Here is a 17714-nt window from a genome sequence, read left to right on the forward strand (position 1 = left end):
TTTCCCTTATTTTTCTTTTCTCTTTTTAAATTCACCCGGTGCCAGCCTACAGTAGCTGCGCCAAACAACAGACAACCCTAGTGACCCGCTATGCAGGATGCTATTGACTGATACAATGTAAACAGAACGTGACTAAGTCATTACCGAACCTGTCAATAATTTAAAAAATATTGATTCACACCAGGGGCTGCGCGGTGGTGTGGTGGTTAGCACTGTCGCCTCACAGCATCCGGGCTGGGGACTTTCTGTGTGGAGTTTGCATGTTGTCCCCTTGTCTGCGTGGGTTTTCTCCGGGTTCTCCGGTTTCCTCCCACAGTCCAAAGACGTGCAGGTGTTCGGTTAATTGATGACTCTAAAATTGCCCGTAGGTGTGAATGGTTGTCTGTCTCTGTGCGTCTCTATGTGTCCTGTCATAGACTGGCGTCCTGTCCAGGGTGTACTTCGCCTCACGCCCGGTGTCAGCTGGGATCGGCTCCAGCCCCCCGCGACCCCGACAGGGACAAGAGGTTGAAGATGGATGGATGGATAATTCAGACTATATATTTTTTTTTTATGGAAAACCAATACTTTGATTCTGTTACCCTCGAAACTATATAAAAATATAGCTTTTAATAAAGATTTTACATATTCAACCTTTAATAGAACAGGATGAGTCTAACTAATGTGTTTAAGATGCTGGTTCAATTTAAAATGCTGAAATCGATCAAGTGTCTTCAAAAATGTGAAATCGTTATGTTCCATGTCTTTCCCGCTTATTTTAGAAACAAATTTAATGTCACTTTGATGTGACTATTGTTTTCAGCGTGTGCTACATGTGTCTGCTACACTTTCTCTAAGTCTGAGAGTCCCGTCTCGAATGCCTGCAGGTAATAGATCTTGCCGGTCTTACTGTACACAACCGTGACAGTTATGACTGACTATACAAGATTTACCCAGCCCTTTAATCCCGCTCAATTACCTGCATTCTTCCTTATTGACTGTATTTTATCAAGCAAATGTTTTCATGGCGTTGAGCAGCGTAGCCCTTTTGTTTTTGTTTCATTTCAAAGTAAAATGCTCAGTTACTACGGAGCTCTGGGGCCAGAAAAATGTCTTGAAAGGGTCGATACACAGGCGGGTGTAGGTGAATCAGAGAGGCCTACCATTCATGTCTGTGTAAATGATTGCAATTAAAGTAAGAATTTAGCAGATGTGTGATACAGCAATTTCTGAGTCTTGTGACCGTGAGTGCTGTGCATAGCCAGCTCTGTAGAGCACTTGAAGGACCCGAGTTCAAATGAACGAATAACAACAATTTCAATACAGCCTTCTTCTTTTTTCTTTTTTTTTGACATACAGCAAACGCGTCAGGGTGAATTTTCATACAACATGCTCACAAGAGACTCATAGGCATCTCAGCAACTCTTAACAAGCTGTCTGCTTCCTTACAGAGGGGGCGTTACCGCTCCACCTGCGATCGTCAGGGCGTCTGCGGAGGCTTGGGCGAAGGACACGAACCTTGACTCTCAAAGCTTGCTGCTCTTCCAGGCCACTGCAAGGTAAAACATCAGAAACACGACACATTATAAAAGCGTTTTCAGTGTGAATTTGTGGTAACCAAGCAGGTTATTGCTCTAGTCCTCTAGGATGTACTGTGATCATAGGCAAAGTTGTATTGACCCAGCTGTGTCAGGTCACATTAGGCAGAAGAGCCAGATGATTGTTTTTAGGAGAGAGGGGGTTTGTGTCGGCCAGGCGATGTGAAGAAGTGTGTGTACACATCCAGACGAAATACTTTGCTGCAGGGCACAAACGAGGTCTGTTAAGAGTGGGAATAAATTGTTTATTTCTCTTTTCAAGGCAGCTTTTCCCCGGGCAAGCCACGGGATGTGGCCAAAAAGAAGTCTATATATATTTTTTAACTATTATAGCGATTTACTTTTACTTTTTTAGACAATGTGTGGCATGCCTTATTCATCCACATCAGTTTTAAACTTTGAAACTTGAGCCCCCTTTACCCACTGGACGAAAAAACCCACTATCACCCTCTGACACCTGGCTTTTGTCTTTAGTGGGAAGGGTTGCAGTCGGCATTCATCCTCGGGACAAATGACTCTGCGGTAGTCGCGGCAACCTCGATTAGCAACATAAGGCATGAGAATAATAACAAAAAGCTAATTGAACCTAATCTTCATCAGACAATAGCGGATGCAACCAAAACAGGCTCAAACATGATTGGTAAATACTCCTTGGACTGCGAACGGAAACCAGGCGGCTTCTGCTACTCAGATCTTCTCCCGTTGTTTACAGATTCTAGATTATCCCCAAAGTTATTTCAGTCAAAAGCAACTGGACTTGGTTATTTGTCTAGGAAGACGTTTCACCTCTCATCCAGGAGGCTTCATCAGTTTGTGTACGCATCTGACCAGGCTGGGACTGGACCAGGACCAGGACCAGGACCAGGACCAGGCTGGGACTGGTCCAACTAACTGGTGTGGAGATCCAGGTATTTAACCTTTCACAAGGCCGATGATGTCACTGGAACCCCAACGACCGTTGTTAGAGTGACAGTCGTTGGTGGGAAGTAGGTTTCGACTTCGTTAGTGCGTTTATAAACGCCTAACGCATGGCCCTACACAGGAGAGCTAACTCCTCAGGCCGGGACTCTGCTGTCCACTTACATCTCAAGGAGAAAGCCCACTCCTTTGATGACAACAATGTCCACATCCTGGACAGAGAGGACAGACGGTTTGAAAGAGGAGTAAAAGAAGCCGTGTATGCAAAAGTAGAGAAACCAACGCTAAACAGAGGAGGAGGTCTGAGACACCACTTATCTCCAATTTACAATGCTGCCCTTTCATCCCTTCCCAGGAGATTCAACAATCTCACCTCAGAGAACAACTGTTCACAAATGGCCTCCTGTGTCTCCAACGACTGTCGTTAAGACTCAATAGAGCACTAACGAAGTCCAGACCTACTTCCCACCAACAACTTTCACTCTAACGACGGTCGTTGGCACTTGGAGCACAACGGGTTCCAGTGACATCATCGGCCTTGTGAAAGATTAAATACCTGGATCTCCACACCAGATAGTTGGACCAGTCTTTCTAGACAATTAACCAAGTCCAGTTGCTTTTGACTGAAATTGCTTTGGGGATAACGATGACCTGGACAAATGAGAATATTCAAAGGCCAGATTCTAGATTATTATAGCCGGTCTCCAGCGGCTCCAGCTCCGATCTGCAGCGATTGAAACATGACACCCGCACTAATTGTAACTTCTGCGAATCTTTAGCATCTCAGCCTCAACTTCTGGCTGTCTCAGTCCAGGCAGCACATTCTGAATTCTGCTTTCCACTCTTTGATTACCCTGATTTCTGACACAAAGGCATACTTGTCTACCTGCAATGGGAAAGGACTCTCGCTTCCTCTTGCCATGTTTTCCCTCATTGAAAAATCATGCAAATCCACCCTAATTTTGGTATTGCACCGTTGACATTTTTTTCTTTTGTTTGGGTGCACTTGTGTGACTGTGCATGGATTGACGATTTTACTGTTTGCGTCGTTGATTAAGGAGTTTACCTCTGAAACAGCGAGTTGTATGCAATGAAACAATACGTTGTCTTATATTATGAGTATGAATCCTACAGTACACCCTCTGCGTAGGCCTGATAGATGGTGGTAAAAGCATCTGCTCCTTCTTGGAGCACAGTGGCTGTTAAATATCTAGGTAGTAAGTACAGATTACAGCATTTTGTACAGTGAAAAAAATAAAAATACAGATAGACACAACTATCAAAACATCGTTAGACACATGTGAAACCACTCTGACAACAACATCCTCTTCTCTGTTCGCATACATGGCATGTTAAAAAAAAACAACTCATACTTTCATCAAAATATAGCTGAAAATGCAGTTTAGCGCTGGACGATAGGGTCAAAGTCTTCTATCCTGATAAAGGTCATTTCAAATCTTGATAAGGATGCATGTTCTCTGGTAACTCCAAAATTGCCTATTTTTGTATACTCTCGTGTGAATTAAATACATAACATGATAAAGTATTTTCTTATTTTATTAGGTTATTATTTAAGAGCCATAGAGGACACGGATTTTGCTTATGATCACAGTTTTTATATTACAAAGTAGATTCACCACTGAAAACGGGTAATCACCTGCTTTTTCCTACTCGTCAGATGGGGAGTGGGTGTGGCAAAAGAGGAAGAAACATTGATAACATGTGAAATAGGCAATTACATTAAGGGGGGGGGGCACAGTTAGCCTTCCAGCAACTGTGAAACTGTCTTACAGTATTTAAACATGCTGTTTGATTAACTAACGGACTCAACAGCAAAGCACCATCCGCTGGGTTCTGTTTGCGACTTCTCGATGAGCACATACGTTCTGAGAAGTGCCATAATGCTCATTAAAACACTATATAATTATTTCATTTCTACATTCGCAACCAAACAAACAAGTAAGACAGCATTGGAGTTGTTGGAAAGCTGGAAAGCTCGAAACGTTACTAAATGTAAGTGTTTGCACAGGAAATGGCATTTGTACTATTCGATCTTCATCTCAATCTTTCCATTAGTTCATGTTTTTGATTTGATGGATTTTGTTGTATAAATAAGAAGAATAAAAACAATGTAGTCTCCATAAAGGTAATTAAGGTAGAAGCTCAACAGATCACCAGGCGTCGTATTCACAGAACATTTTATTTTAGCGCCAGGAGGAGAACTCAAAGTTCTTAGTAAAGAGTAATTTCATCCCAAAGCCTCTGAAACCAACTTTTACTTAGGAGTGGGAAGGACTCCTAAGATAAGACTAGAGGGCGGGGTTGACCTTGATGCTATGGATGAAATCATGTTAATACCTTATCCCCAAAGCAATTTCAGTCAAAACTGGACTTTATGTACGCACCTGACCAGTCCCAGCCTGGTCCTGGTTCTGGTCCAGTCCCAGCCTGGTCCTGGTCCTGGTCCAGTCCCAGCCTGGTCAGGTGCGTACATGAACTGATGAAGCCTCTTGGATGAGAGGTGAAACGTCTTCCTAGACAAATAACCAAGTCCAGTTGCTTTTGACTGAAATTGCTTTGGGGATAACGACGACCTGGACAAATGAGAACATTCACAGGCTTATGTTCATACCTTCTATGCCCACAGTGATTGGCTGAGAGGAAAATGAGTCCCTAAGAGTGAATTTAAGATGAAACACTTTGGGAAATAGCCTGCTATGTGCAAATAAAGAGTTATAAATAAAAATGTATTATGTGATTTAATATAAAAACAGGAATATACTTATTCGTCAAGTATGGTTAGAATATTGTCCGCCAGGTAGGCCTACGGGCAGCGTATTAGACTTTAAGTGGATATGTAGTCCTATAAGAAGCATTTTAATTATAGGGCTAGAATAACCATGGCTGATACGGTCACGTCCGCTCTGCCAAGACTGAAGAGAAAACCAAACTGGACCAGTGACCAACTCTTTCGCTCAACTTGTAGATGAAAGGAAAGATGTTATGAAAGGAAAGTTTGGAGTTGGGATCTCTACAAAAACAAAAAAAGAAGCACGGCAAACTGTTTGCACACATGTCCATGCTGCCTTCTCTATCCTGCAGCTGCATTTCCCCTGTGGTCAAACAGCGGAGAGGTGAACCAACTTTAATCTGCAGTGATACTGGGTGGTTTTTATTGGTTGGGATGGCGTCCCTGACCAACTCTACCACGTTCATAACGCCATCTCCGTTAAGACGATACCTTTTTAAAGCTGACTATCGTTTAATCTCTCCATAATGTTGACTGCAGCAGACATGTTAGCTCCTTCCTCTTATGTTTTTATAGATTTAGGAGCTACTTTAAGCGGTAACACGCTTTGTGAATTACACTTATCTTAAAAAGTTAGGAGTCCTTAAATCAGCAGTGAAAATCAGCAAGTTAGGACCTACTCTCCGCCTTAAGATGTTTTGTGAATACAGCCCCTGATGTGTTGCTTCTTGTCAGTGTCACATTCAGGAGCTTCTTGAAAGCTCTGTAAATATGAGCTCTTTGAGGCTGTCAGGGATTAAAAAGTAGTGTCTGTACCTCTCCCAGAGCGTGCCAGTGTGTGATGGGTTTCCGCGGGTAAGCCAACATTTCGTTCCAGTGATCTCGTCCAAGACCCTCAGCGTCTGGCCCCGTGCGACACACGCCAATCACCTCATTGTGTCCAACCCTGTTAGTAATAAGACACATTAACACACATTTGGATGCACATTGTAAAGCCTCGAGTAGTCCTGGAACAGACGCAATACCCTTTTATACAGCGGCTGCTTGACTCACCGATCATAATCCATCACCATGATGGACAGACTAACTTGTTCCACGTTCTCCGGGGGAATGTCGAAGATGATGGCCTCGTTGTACACTGGATTGAGCGTGCTCTTCTTGGTGGTTGTTTTCCGCTTCTTTAACCTCCGTCCATCACATATCAGGTAAACCTTCACATAAGGGTCTGGGAGACACGTTTACCGTCAGGTGATGATGATGATGATGATGATATCAACAATCATACTTCATCCTGTCTGAATATACCTGTATTTACCCTCTGTCTGAAACGTTTATTCTCTTTAAAGGGACAGTTCACCTCAAAATCGAAACTACATATTTTTCCTGCAGTGCTATTTATGAATCTAGATTTTTGGCAGTAGTTACCCAATGTTGGAGATGTCGCTGTAGAGGTGTCTGCCTTCTCTATAATATCATTGGATATAGACTTTCTAGCCTCCTCTGTACCTCAGGTCTCACTGCCCGGCCATGTCTCTGTAGTGACAGCTAGCGTTGGTGTAGGTGTGAGTGTGTGTGTCTGTGTGTCAGCATGGCTGTGTGTGTTTATGTGAATGTGTGAATGAACGTATATACATTTGTGTATGTCTCTGTGCATGACTGTGGGAGGGTTGGGTTCTTTTAACTTTCTTCTCCTGATTTTATTTGATGTTTCTCTTCTTCTGTACATCTCTGTGAGGCACTTTGCGATACTTTTCTGTATGAAAAGCGCCAAATAAATAAAGGTTGATTTGATTTGATTTGATTGGAACTGCATGGCACTCGGTTTGTGGTGCTCAAAACGCCAAATAAAATATATTTGAAAAACTCAACAGCAACGTCTCTTTCCAGAAATCAAGACCCGGTTACTTAAGATGATCCACACACCTGTTGTGAGCGGTTTCATGTAGGAAGTACTTTCTTCCTACCAAACTACACCTGCCAACTGTATCACCACCCAGAAGGAAGCATACTCACGGATGAAAGGCTAGTGCTTGTGATAGCATAAGATGTAAACATTTATGGCGTCCACCTCGGCTGAGCTGTAACGTTAGCATTAAACTAATCACCACAAGATAGCAACATGGTCCACGAGGGACTTCTGCTTAGTGATGCGGTTAGCGGGTGTAGTTTGGTAGAAAGAAAATAGTTCCTACATGAAACTGCTAACCAAAGGTCTATGGATAATCTTGAGTAACCAGGTCATGATTAACGGAAAGAGACATTGATGTTGAATTTCTCAAATGAATTTTTTTTTTTTGAGCACCACAAGCCGAGGCAGACATCTCTACGGCCGACATCTTCAACACTGGGCGACTCGCACCGAAACAGTCTAGATTGATAAATGGCACTACAGGGAAGAGGTAAAAAAAGTAAAAAAGAACAAAATAAGAGGAATTCAATTTTTGATTTTGGGGTGAATTGTCTCTTTAAGCCTCCCTCCTAAAACAGCCCAGTCTGCTTTCATTGGTCAGTGTTTCCGGGTCTCCCACATTTGCGTTGTCGGTGTCTCTGCATCGTCATTTCAGCCTGGAAATGACTGTAACAGCACTGTATCTGCACTTTCTGCAGTTATATAGTATAGTTGTGACATCACTACGGTACAGAAGACCTGGGGGTCGTTTAAAGACAATTTCTGAATACGTCTGTGTACATTTCTCTGTGGATTGAGCGTTTTGACAGCATCTACAGCACCTCAACCTGCTTTATAATAAACAAAGACATGGAAATCTCCCTTTTTACAATACGGGACCTTTAAGGGAAATTATGCTGAATACAAATACTATACTTTACTATACAAACACCTTCAATAACTTCTTCCCACTGGTCTCCCTACGTCTCTCCTGTCACTCCATTGTAAGTGGCCACCTGCTGTCTCGTTGCAGCTAAGTTTGATCCCTGGCTCAGTGTGTGCTATTGATGTGAGCCACATCTTATTGGCCGTCGGGTTACCTGAAGAGCCTGTGATGTCCATGGCTTTGAGGTTTCTGCATTTGATGACTGTTAGAGTCATTCTCCCTGCTGTGGGGAGGTAGCACAGCGAGTACATGATCTCTCCCAGGTCAACACTCTCCTGGAGGACACAGAAGAAGGACATGCATTTAAAAGGCCTCGACCACATTCTGTGAATCTAAATGCCAAAGCAACAGAGTAAACAGGTCAGTAAATAAGGTAGGTTGCAGCTGGTACTTAACATTTTAGCAGCATGGCAGGTCGTGTTGATATTCCTTAAATGCAGTATTCCTTATTTGTCAGTATTCTCTCTATTCTTCATAGTAAATGATGAATCATCTGCTTTTTTAGCCGCACTAGCAGCGGGTTCTAGGGATGGCAGTAGGTGGTCCCCTACTTTGGTCCAAACAGAAACATGTCAACAACTACATAACATTTTTTAAGAGGATGGTTGTGTCTAGAGGGTAACCCTGGATACTCACACCCTTTGAAATGGCTACACATATCATAAAAGCTCTCTTTCTCTCTCTCTCTAACTCTCTCTCTCGCTCCCCCCTCTCTCTCTCTCACACACACACACACACACACACACACACACACACACACACACACACACACACACACACACACACACACACACACATACATACAGTATATACACCCTTTAAGAATGATTAATACAAGACCTCAATCTCAAGTATAACTCCACAAAATAACTGTAGCTGCCCTCAGGTGTATCGATTCGACACAGGAGGAAGTTTTTTTTTCAAGGTTGACTCATGACCTGCAGTTTGAGGAGGAAAATGTAATCTTTTCACTAGACTTCACAAGCAAGCCCTCAAATGTTACTACAACTAGTTTAAAAACGTACATATTTAACTCTCGTTTACCAAGACATGTAAATGCACCAACAAGAATGCATACATCTTACTCTCTAGATTACCTGGAAATGTTTTGGGGGAAAAAAAAATGTCCTGTATTGCAGTGTTATGAAAAGGGTGTGGATCTGCAGTAATAGTGACCTCACACTACACCAAATACCACATTTTCAGTTTATCCTTACTTATAAAATGCAATGAAAACATAATCTCCTTGATAGAGTTAACAATGGGCTCCAACTATGAGCTCACAGCCTAAACTGTAGCTCTATGTTAACTAATATAGCAAACATCTTTATCATGTACACATGTATGAGTTTAAAGGCTCTTTGTGTAGCTTTCAAAAAACCTTGTTATTGGCGACACTGGTGGCCGTTACTGAACTGCAGTAAGCATCTTGTTGCTCGTTCCCATATGCTCTCACACTCCATGTCCATGAGCAACTACCAGCCAAAACTGTGAGGCAGAACATAATTCACCAGCATCATGTTGGTATAATGCTGTAAAATCAATTACAGAAGTTTGCAGCCGACCCACATCAGCTTAGGTTTTGTTGAGCTAACATTAGCAAGCAACTGGTGCTGCAATGCAATTTTCTAGCTAGCCCCTAGCACTACTACTACTACTTCTCCTACTACTTTAGGGGCCGCTGTGGCTTGGGTGTCCTTGGGCAAGACACTGAACCCCAAATTGCTCCCTGTGTGGCACATGGGTGTGTGAATGGTTAGATTAGATGGTATATAGATCCAATACCGTCTGTGTGAATGGTTGCATGTGGTAAGTAGTGTGAAAGCTATATCAGTACAAGTCCATTTACTATTTACTACTACGCAAGCAGCTACAGTTTGCATGATCTGCTGCGTGATCTGCTGCATCCCAGAACCCAACACCTGCGGAGTACAGCTGGTAGTAGGGTGAGGGGAGGTAAAGGTCGGCTCATGTTAGAGATTATTTTGGGCCGCCTCTTCTAAAGAATGCAATTACTGTGTTCACACCTGCACAAACAGTCACACCAAGGGGGATCCTTTTTAGCCAGACTAAAAGTGAAGGTGTGAAAACACCCTAAGAGGCACAACAGACTGTGGCTTTGCCTTGCATCATTATCGCTTTCCAGTACTAATGGGGTGAGCAGGTAAACACCAGTGATGTAATCAAAAGCAATAATGTGTTAACAGATTAACAATAAGTGCTTTTAAGAAACAGCCTCGTTTCAAAATCAGCCTTTGTTATTCAAAGCCAATAAACCCAGTTGAACTTAATTGGGAATCATCTCTAGTAAGTGTGTGTGCAAAGCTGAATATATAGTTATTTGTCTCTATTAATATAGCCAACAGAAGCCATTGTGTACCTGACAACAATGGCTCAGTGTTAATCACAATGAAAACATTCATATATAAAGCTGAGGCTCTTGAGTAAACGGTGATAAGTGTGTTAGCGTAGGAGTGAAATCAGTCTAAATCAGTCTTTCTTCAGAACGATTTCTACGAGGCAACACTATCCACAGTATGCTACAACTGCTGATGTAAATACTTCAAGGTTTCAAAGGACATTGATGCAGTGTATATATATATTTCGTGATTGGATCATTTTACTCTCAGTTGCTGTATTCATGTTTGTGGAATACCAAGTAGTTTCTGGAAAACGCGTGTGGGTGTTTGGCTGATTTGGCATTTCCCAAGACACTTGATTGTGGAAAGGTTTTGATGAATTCTGGCTATTCATCGGGTCAACACTAAAAATAGTAGAAGTTCCCAACCACTGTGTGTTTCAGCACAGACGTCCGGTGTGTCTGTGTCCACATATGTGAGGCTTTTGGCAGTGTGTTAGTGTGAACGCCAACTCACCGTGGTTGCTGCATGAATATCCTTCCACACGACAGCCTCCCTGGAAAGATCAGAGAGTTCAAAGAGGTTGTCCACCACCACCTCGCCAATCATGTCGTGGCTGGTGAAGCGGTCAAAGTCGTAGACGCTGAAGTGCAGCTTGCGGTTGCAAATCTCGTCGTACACCACGGGGAAACAGAAGGTCTCGTCGAACATGGGGTTCAGATTCTTGCGGTGGACGCGCGTCTGGAACTTCTTCTTCCTCTCCGGTAGCAGGTAGATCTTCACGTACGGGTCGGAGGTGCCCATGAAGTCTTTGGCAGGCAGGTCCAAGGCCTTGAGGATCCTCACCACCAGAGCTTGCTCCTCGTAATCGTAGCGCAGCGAGAAACTGAGCTTTCCGCAAGTCTCCACGGGCTCTTTGGCCCCGTCTTCTGAGTCCACAGATTTCTGCTTGTAGAGTTCCGGCTTTATTCTCCCGATGCTCACCGTAGAAGACTGGCGGAGAGGCACTGTGTCCATGCTGAAGTCAACGCTGGTGACATTCATCTGACGGGGGAGGTGGCGCCGAAATGAATTGTGCCTGTTGAAAAGGGTAAAGGGCATGTGGTAAATGTCTCAAGTGTCACTGCTATGCATGAGTGGCTTTGTTATGATGGGCACTAATGGTTTGTCAGGAGAGAACTCCATTTGGAAAGCATCATACATACTAATGTGGCGCTCATGCCGTCTTATTACCATCTGGTAGAATAGCTTGAGATATGGTCTTTTGTTGGTTTTGTTGCCATAAAAACACCATCAGTGGTGTGTCTCGCTGTATCGTAGCTGCTATTGCCACTCCTCATCATTGACCATGTTTGCAACCATAATTATTATCATTTTCATATTCTATCACCTTAGCTGTGCTTGTTTCTACTATTCTGCTGTATTAATTCAATTCAATTCAATTTTATTTCATTTTATGATTTACATAGACCCAACAATTCCCCCGTAGAGTACGGTGGCGACGAAAACCTTCCCTATAACAGACAGGAACGTCAGACAGACCCAGCTCTGTGGAGGACGCACATCTGTCTGCCCCGTATTAACTGCCATAACATTATATTTATATGCATATATATATGTTATATTCACATTACTATAGATATTATTATAGTTACTGGAAGTGTGTCTGTCTTTGTCTCTCTCTGTCCATCTTTCCGTCTTTTCTCTCTCTCTCTCTCCTTCTCTCCCTCTCTCCGGTGCAGACAGATGTCCGTCCTCCACAGAGCTGGGTCTGTCTGACGTTCCTGTCTGTTATAGTGAAGGTTTTCGTTGCCACGGTACTCTACGGGGGAATTGTTGGGTCTATATAAATCATAAATAAGTCATAGAGTGTGGTCTTTACCTACTCTGTAAAGTGTCCTGAGATAACTTTTGTTCCGATTTGGCACTGTAAATAAAATTGAATTGAACTGAATTTAATTGAATTGAATTGGTCTTTGAGGAAAGAAGGACAGAGATCTCATGCAGAAGCATAAATATTAACTGAAGAACCATTTGATAGCTGAATGCAAGAAATGACTTAAAAAGCTCACGATGACCTCTTCAGTCATATGATTTACATATATCGTCCTTTACACCCGGTGAAGTGGCTTCATTTGACCAGTTATCCTTGATTTTGCAGACGACATAAAGACACTGTGACACGCACAGAACGTTCTTGCTCTTTTTTTACTCAACACGGCTGTTTTATCCCTGAAAGTAGAACCACACAATAAAAATCACAAATGGGAAAACTGAAGGAGGAAGGAGAAAGAAATATGCACCCCAGTATCCACTCTTAAGCTCTCACACAAATCACCTGAATGCTGGCAAATTTTCTGGGTAGTTAACATATTTTGAAAAAAAAAAAACCCCGCAACAGCCACGTTTGAATCTTGTCACCTAGCAACTGGCCCTCCGCCTTCCTGGCAGGAAGACAATCACAGCGATCTGACAGCCGTGGCACAAATGATATGGCACAGGAGGCACGGCTGAAAATTGAATATTGTTATTGTAAGTATTGTAAACATAGATTAGGCTGAGTGCCGTCTAAGAACCTTAAGGGCAAATAACTAAAAAAAATACAAACAAAACACATTGACTGCTAACTGGACAGAGAGTAGGAGTAATTATTCCCTTTGTGGTTGTGCTGTTGACTTTGAATCCTCTTTTAACCATAACATACATACAATCCAAAAAGTGAAATCGACTGCTTACGCCAGAGTTGATAAGATTAAGGGATTATCACTTATTTGGTTTATGGATTATGTTGAGAAAGGAAATCATGTTGGACTCATTCACAGAGAAAGAATCTCAAACCAATCACATCCCCACTGTGCACTGTTAAACAGGACTACAGCTAACAATAGGAACCATTATTGATTCATCTGCCGATTATCTGGAGGTATTGATGAATCGTTTGATCTATGAAATGTCCTGTTTTGTCAGCCCAAACTCCAGACATTCACTTCATTGTGATAAAGATCAAGAGTAAAGTAGGAAATCTCCCCATTTGAAAAGCTGTTAACTGCATTTTTTTGCATGTTTTGCATGAAAAATTGAGTGGAATCAAAACAAATCGGCTGCTGATTATGTTTCAGTCCATTGAGCGATCTTGATTTAGAGGTGAAACGATGAGTTGATCAAAAAAAACGATTCCTGAATCGGTTGATCATATCTCATAGCGGGTTCCAGCTTCTCAAATGTGCTGCTTTTCCTTATTCTACATTATAAAAAAACTGCATATTTGATAAAAGAATGAAAATTATCTTTAATTGCAGCCGAATCACTGGCTAAACTGGCCTGTTGGTAAATACAGAACACAGAAAAAAACTGTAGAAAGACATTGTTTCAGTATTTGCTAATGATTGTTAAAAAAACAAACATTGCAGAGATCAAATCTGGACTATATCTACCTTCTGTCTGCTGTTGTAGCTTTGGTAAGCTTCAGGGCTTTAGGGCATTTCCCTGGCCCCTAAAACGGTGTTTTAGCATGAGCTAATAGCATGTTGTAGGTGTTTATGTCATTCAAAAAGGAAACAATCAGCGATAATCAGGAATAAATGTGAATGGAATGGGTGGAAGGATTAAGACAGTAGGTGTTGTTATCTGTAACCTGGCCTTTGTGCATCTCTGGTGGGTGTACGGGCTCCTGAAGTCCTTGGCCTTGATGTAATTTAATAAACGACAAACCGACGCGATTGTCAATAACGTGTTTCTCTGAGAAACCGTGCAGCTGCCTGGTGCCGTCTCACCAGAAACCAACCCTTCCACCGTGACAGCTCCCACCCCACAGCAGTGCTAATTATGGACGTTCTAGTTTAAACACAGTGCTGGGAAACAAAGAGAAGCAAAGAGCCGGTTGCTTAATTACTGTGGTTGCTTCCCGCCGTTACCGCATCGGCTTGACTCACACGTAAAATAGATTATAGGGTGCGAGCTGAAGCAGGGCGATACGCCACGAGGTCTGGCTGATGAGCCTACGGGAGGTAAGACAGTGCGAGAAGAGACGCACACAATTCAACATGTGCAGCGGCGTTTCAAGGTCACCGCACAGCCCCTGCTGCTCCACATGACACGTGCCAAACCACCGCGAGGACAGTGGCGGCGCTGTCATGAACTGTCAGGACAGTTCTAGCATCAGTCTGTGTAATGTGGGTTCCAGACTGCTTCCATTGTGCTCTAACTATAAGCACCAGATACATGTGTATAAATAGATGGTCTTTATTATGTCCTCTGTGCAGAGGTAGGGACGGGGAGGGGTTGTGACTGCAGTGGGTTCATGTGAGGTACCTGGAGGAGGAGGTTGGCTCGGTGGTCTGCCTCTGGATCTTCGCCTGCTGGCTGAGCTTCTCCCTCAGGGCTGTCTGCACCTCCGCCGGGATGTCCGGAGACGTCTGGCTGATCTTCATGGCCGCCTCCAGGAGCTTGACGGTGCTCCGTCCGTTCACCTTCACCTCCAGCGGGTACTTCTTCTCCACCTCTGCCACTTTGCACTCAGTGACCGGCGGCGAGTTGGGTGGCGGAGGCGCCTCGGGGAAGCCCACGCGGAGGCCATTTTCGGCGTGGGCCGACAGAGCCTTGCTCCTCCAAATGGGCCAGCACAGCTTCCAAAAGACAAAGAGAGAGACTACCAACAGGGCGAGGCCACAGAAACCCACGACCACAGCAAGGAGACTAATAGAGATGTCTACATGTAACCAATGGAGAGACCCACAGAGACGACGAGAGACACAAGAAAGGAAGGGATAAAGCAAGCGAGGGGGGACCAAATATGACAGACAAACATGCAAGGGAGAAAGAGAAAAAAGGAGAGAAAGCCAGCTGTAAGAAAGAGGGGGCAGCATGTGCACCTGTTTGATAAAGCAGGACAGTTTAAACTCATGAATGTAAAAAACCCAGTCACAGCATCAAGACATTGTTCATGTTCAGAAGTGGGGGGAATACATATTCTCCTGACATTTCCTGCTCTTAATGCACTGACTAAAGCTCAATGGAGCCTTTTTCATGCAGATTTCCAAAAGGTGTTAATCAAACTGAGGGATTGCGGAGTGAAAACCGCGAAAGGAAGACGAAAGAGAGGCAGGATGCCTGAACTCTGTGTTCCTGCACCTGTTGCTGGTCCATCAGTCTGCGCTGAGCTGCAGCCAAATGCGTAACAGGTATAAAACAAACACTCCAACAACAAGTTCAACGCCATAAAACACAACCGAGTGGTGTAATAAAGTTTCAACAAGTGAGAGCTGATGGTTTTTCTTTTTTTTTTGCTTTTCAACTCAGTCACTTTCTTTGAAGGGAACGCACGAAAGTGACTCATTTAAGGAAAAAGGGGGGAAAGAGGAAAAAAGAGTGACTTTGCTGCATTTACCTGCGTGTCCTTTACCTTGTATGTTGCTCTCCAGGGGGAAAATATCCGAACATTTCTCGCGGTCTACGTGTCCCGTGAGACAAAGTTCCGTAATGATTTGGAGAGCCCTTTGGCACAAGGTGATGCTGTCCTCCGTCCGGACACTCATGTCTCTTCTGTTAAGCCATTGCACGCCGGGGGAGCCGGGAGGGCGGTGGTTCATTTGGGCTTCTGTTTTATGCGCCGCGGTGTGCAGCAGCCCGTCGGCGGGAGACAGCAAGCAGCAGGCGCGCTGCGTCCTCATCCATATCCAGCGCGCAACGAGGAGCGACTGGCCAGACGCGCTCCCTGCGTTCGAGTAACAGGCGGCGGCGGCGGCGGCGGCGGCGGCGGCGGCGGCGGCGCTGGAGTCCAACCCTGGCTGCGTCCAGTAGTGACGCGCATCAGTTTGCCAGTGAGACCTGTTGGTTGGTGGCAGTAACGCGATTACTAACGACTTTCTCCCCCGTGAGGGGCTGGCGACCTCTCTCTCTCTCTCTCTCTCTCTCTCTCTGTATGTGTGTGTGTGTGTGTGTGTGTGTGTGTGTGTGTGTGTGTGTGTGTGTGTGTGTGTGTGTGTGTGTGTGTGTGTGTGTGTGTGTGTGTGTGTGTGTGTGTGTGTGTGTGTCTCCGGTGACCCTGCAGAGAGGATGCTTTTTATAAGCAGCATACGTTTTTTATTTTAATTTAAAAAAAGCAGTTTCATGAGACATCGGAGCCAAAGTCCAACCTGTTGATGAATATTCATGATGCGTCAGGTTTTAACAGGTCATAAAAAAATAAAACTTGGGGCTCTTTGCTGCATGTCACTCATTCCCTTTTTAAACTATCTTCTTTTTTAAACTGTTAATAAGGGCATGTTAGGGATACATGGACCCTAACAAGGCAATGGCTGCGTTTCTTTGTCCATAAGTTCTTATGAATGTCTTATAAATGTGTTTATGATGCTGTTATTAACACTTATGAGCATCCTATAAGGACTTATAACGTCCTTATTACCTATTAACCAAGGCCATGACCTTAAAATGAAGTCTACTAAACACAATATCAGTATAGTTGCATAAGTATTGAAACATAAACTTATAAATATATGTCTTTAATTAAGTTTGTCCCATTAAATTGAGGCTAAATAAAAATATACTAAATATTTTGTATGTTCATACTTGTATAACTTTATGTATATTGTCTATAAAGTCGAAGGCATTGTTGTGTGTGTGATGCAGAGTATATGGTATTCAAACCTTGTCTTCATCACTTTCTTAATTTAAATAATTATTTAGTTCCTGGTCCACTTGTATCACGTTTCCCAGTTCTCTTTACATAACCTGCCAATTATCTACAACTCAAATATTAAATGAACAGGTGGCAAAGCTGATGCATTTCTAAATGTTAAAGTTTGAAAATGAAAAACACAATTTAATTGAATCCATGTTTAAAGCTAAACCTAACCCCTTACCCTAACCCCTAACCCTAAACCCTAACCCTAACCCAACCCTAAATCCTAACCCTAACCCCTAACCTAACCCTAAACCCTAACCCTTAACCCTAACCCAACCCTAACCCCTAACCCCTAACCCTAACCCAACCCTAACCCTAACCCCTAACCCAACCCTAAATCCTAACCCTAACCCAACCCTAAACCCTAACCCTTAACCCTAACCCCTAACCCCTAACCTAACCCAACCCTAACCCCTAACCCTAACCCAACCCTAAATCCTAACCCCTAACCCAACCCTAACCCTAAACCCTAACCCAACCCTAACCCTAACCCCTAACCCTAAACCCTAACCCCTAACCCTAAACCCTAACCCTAACCATTAACCCTAACCCTAACCCCTAGCCCCTAACCCTAACAATAATCCTAACCCCTAA

At 43.5% G+C, this 17714-nt stretch overlaps 1 protein-coding gene across 2 annotated transcripts; it reads right to left on the reverse strand.

Moving 5' to 3' along the window:
* Window positions 1-1459: 1459 nt before the first annotated feature.
* syt10 (synaptotagmin X) lies at window positions 1460-16026 on the reverse strand (the record flags this gene model as incomplete). Of its 2 annotated transcripts, none has more annotated exons than XM_083934777.1 (7): window positions 1460-1531; window positions 6061-6190; window positions 6298-6469; window positions 8233-8353; window positions 10955-11516; window positions 14750-15146; window positions 15840-16026. In XM_083934777.1, the coding sequence occupies 7 exons, from the start codon at window positions 16024-16026 to the stop codon at window positions 1460-1462; spliced, it is 1641 nt and encodes a 546-aa protein (XP_083790903.1). The 2 variants fall into 2 exon arrangements, with proteins under 2 accessions (XP_083790903.1, XP_083790902.1); XM_083934776.1 differs by having other exon boundaries at window positions 15825-16026.
* Between the last annotated feature and the right edge of the window lie 1688 nt (window positions 16027-17714).

Source organism: Echiichthys vipera (genome assembly GCF_963691815.1).
Source record: "Echiichthys vipera genome assembly, chromosome: 20".
Taxonomy (NCBI): domain Eukaryota; kingdom Metazoa; phylum Chordata; class Actinopteri; order Perciformes; family Trachinidae; genus Echiichthys; species Echiichthys vipera.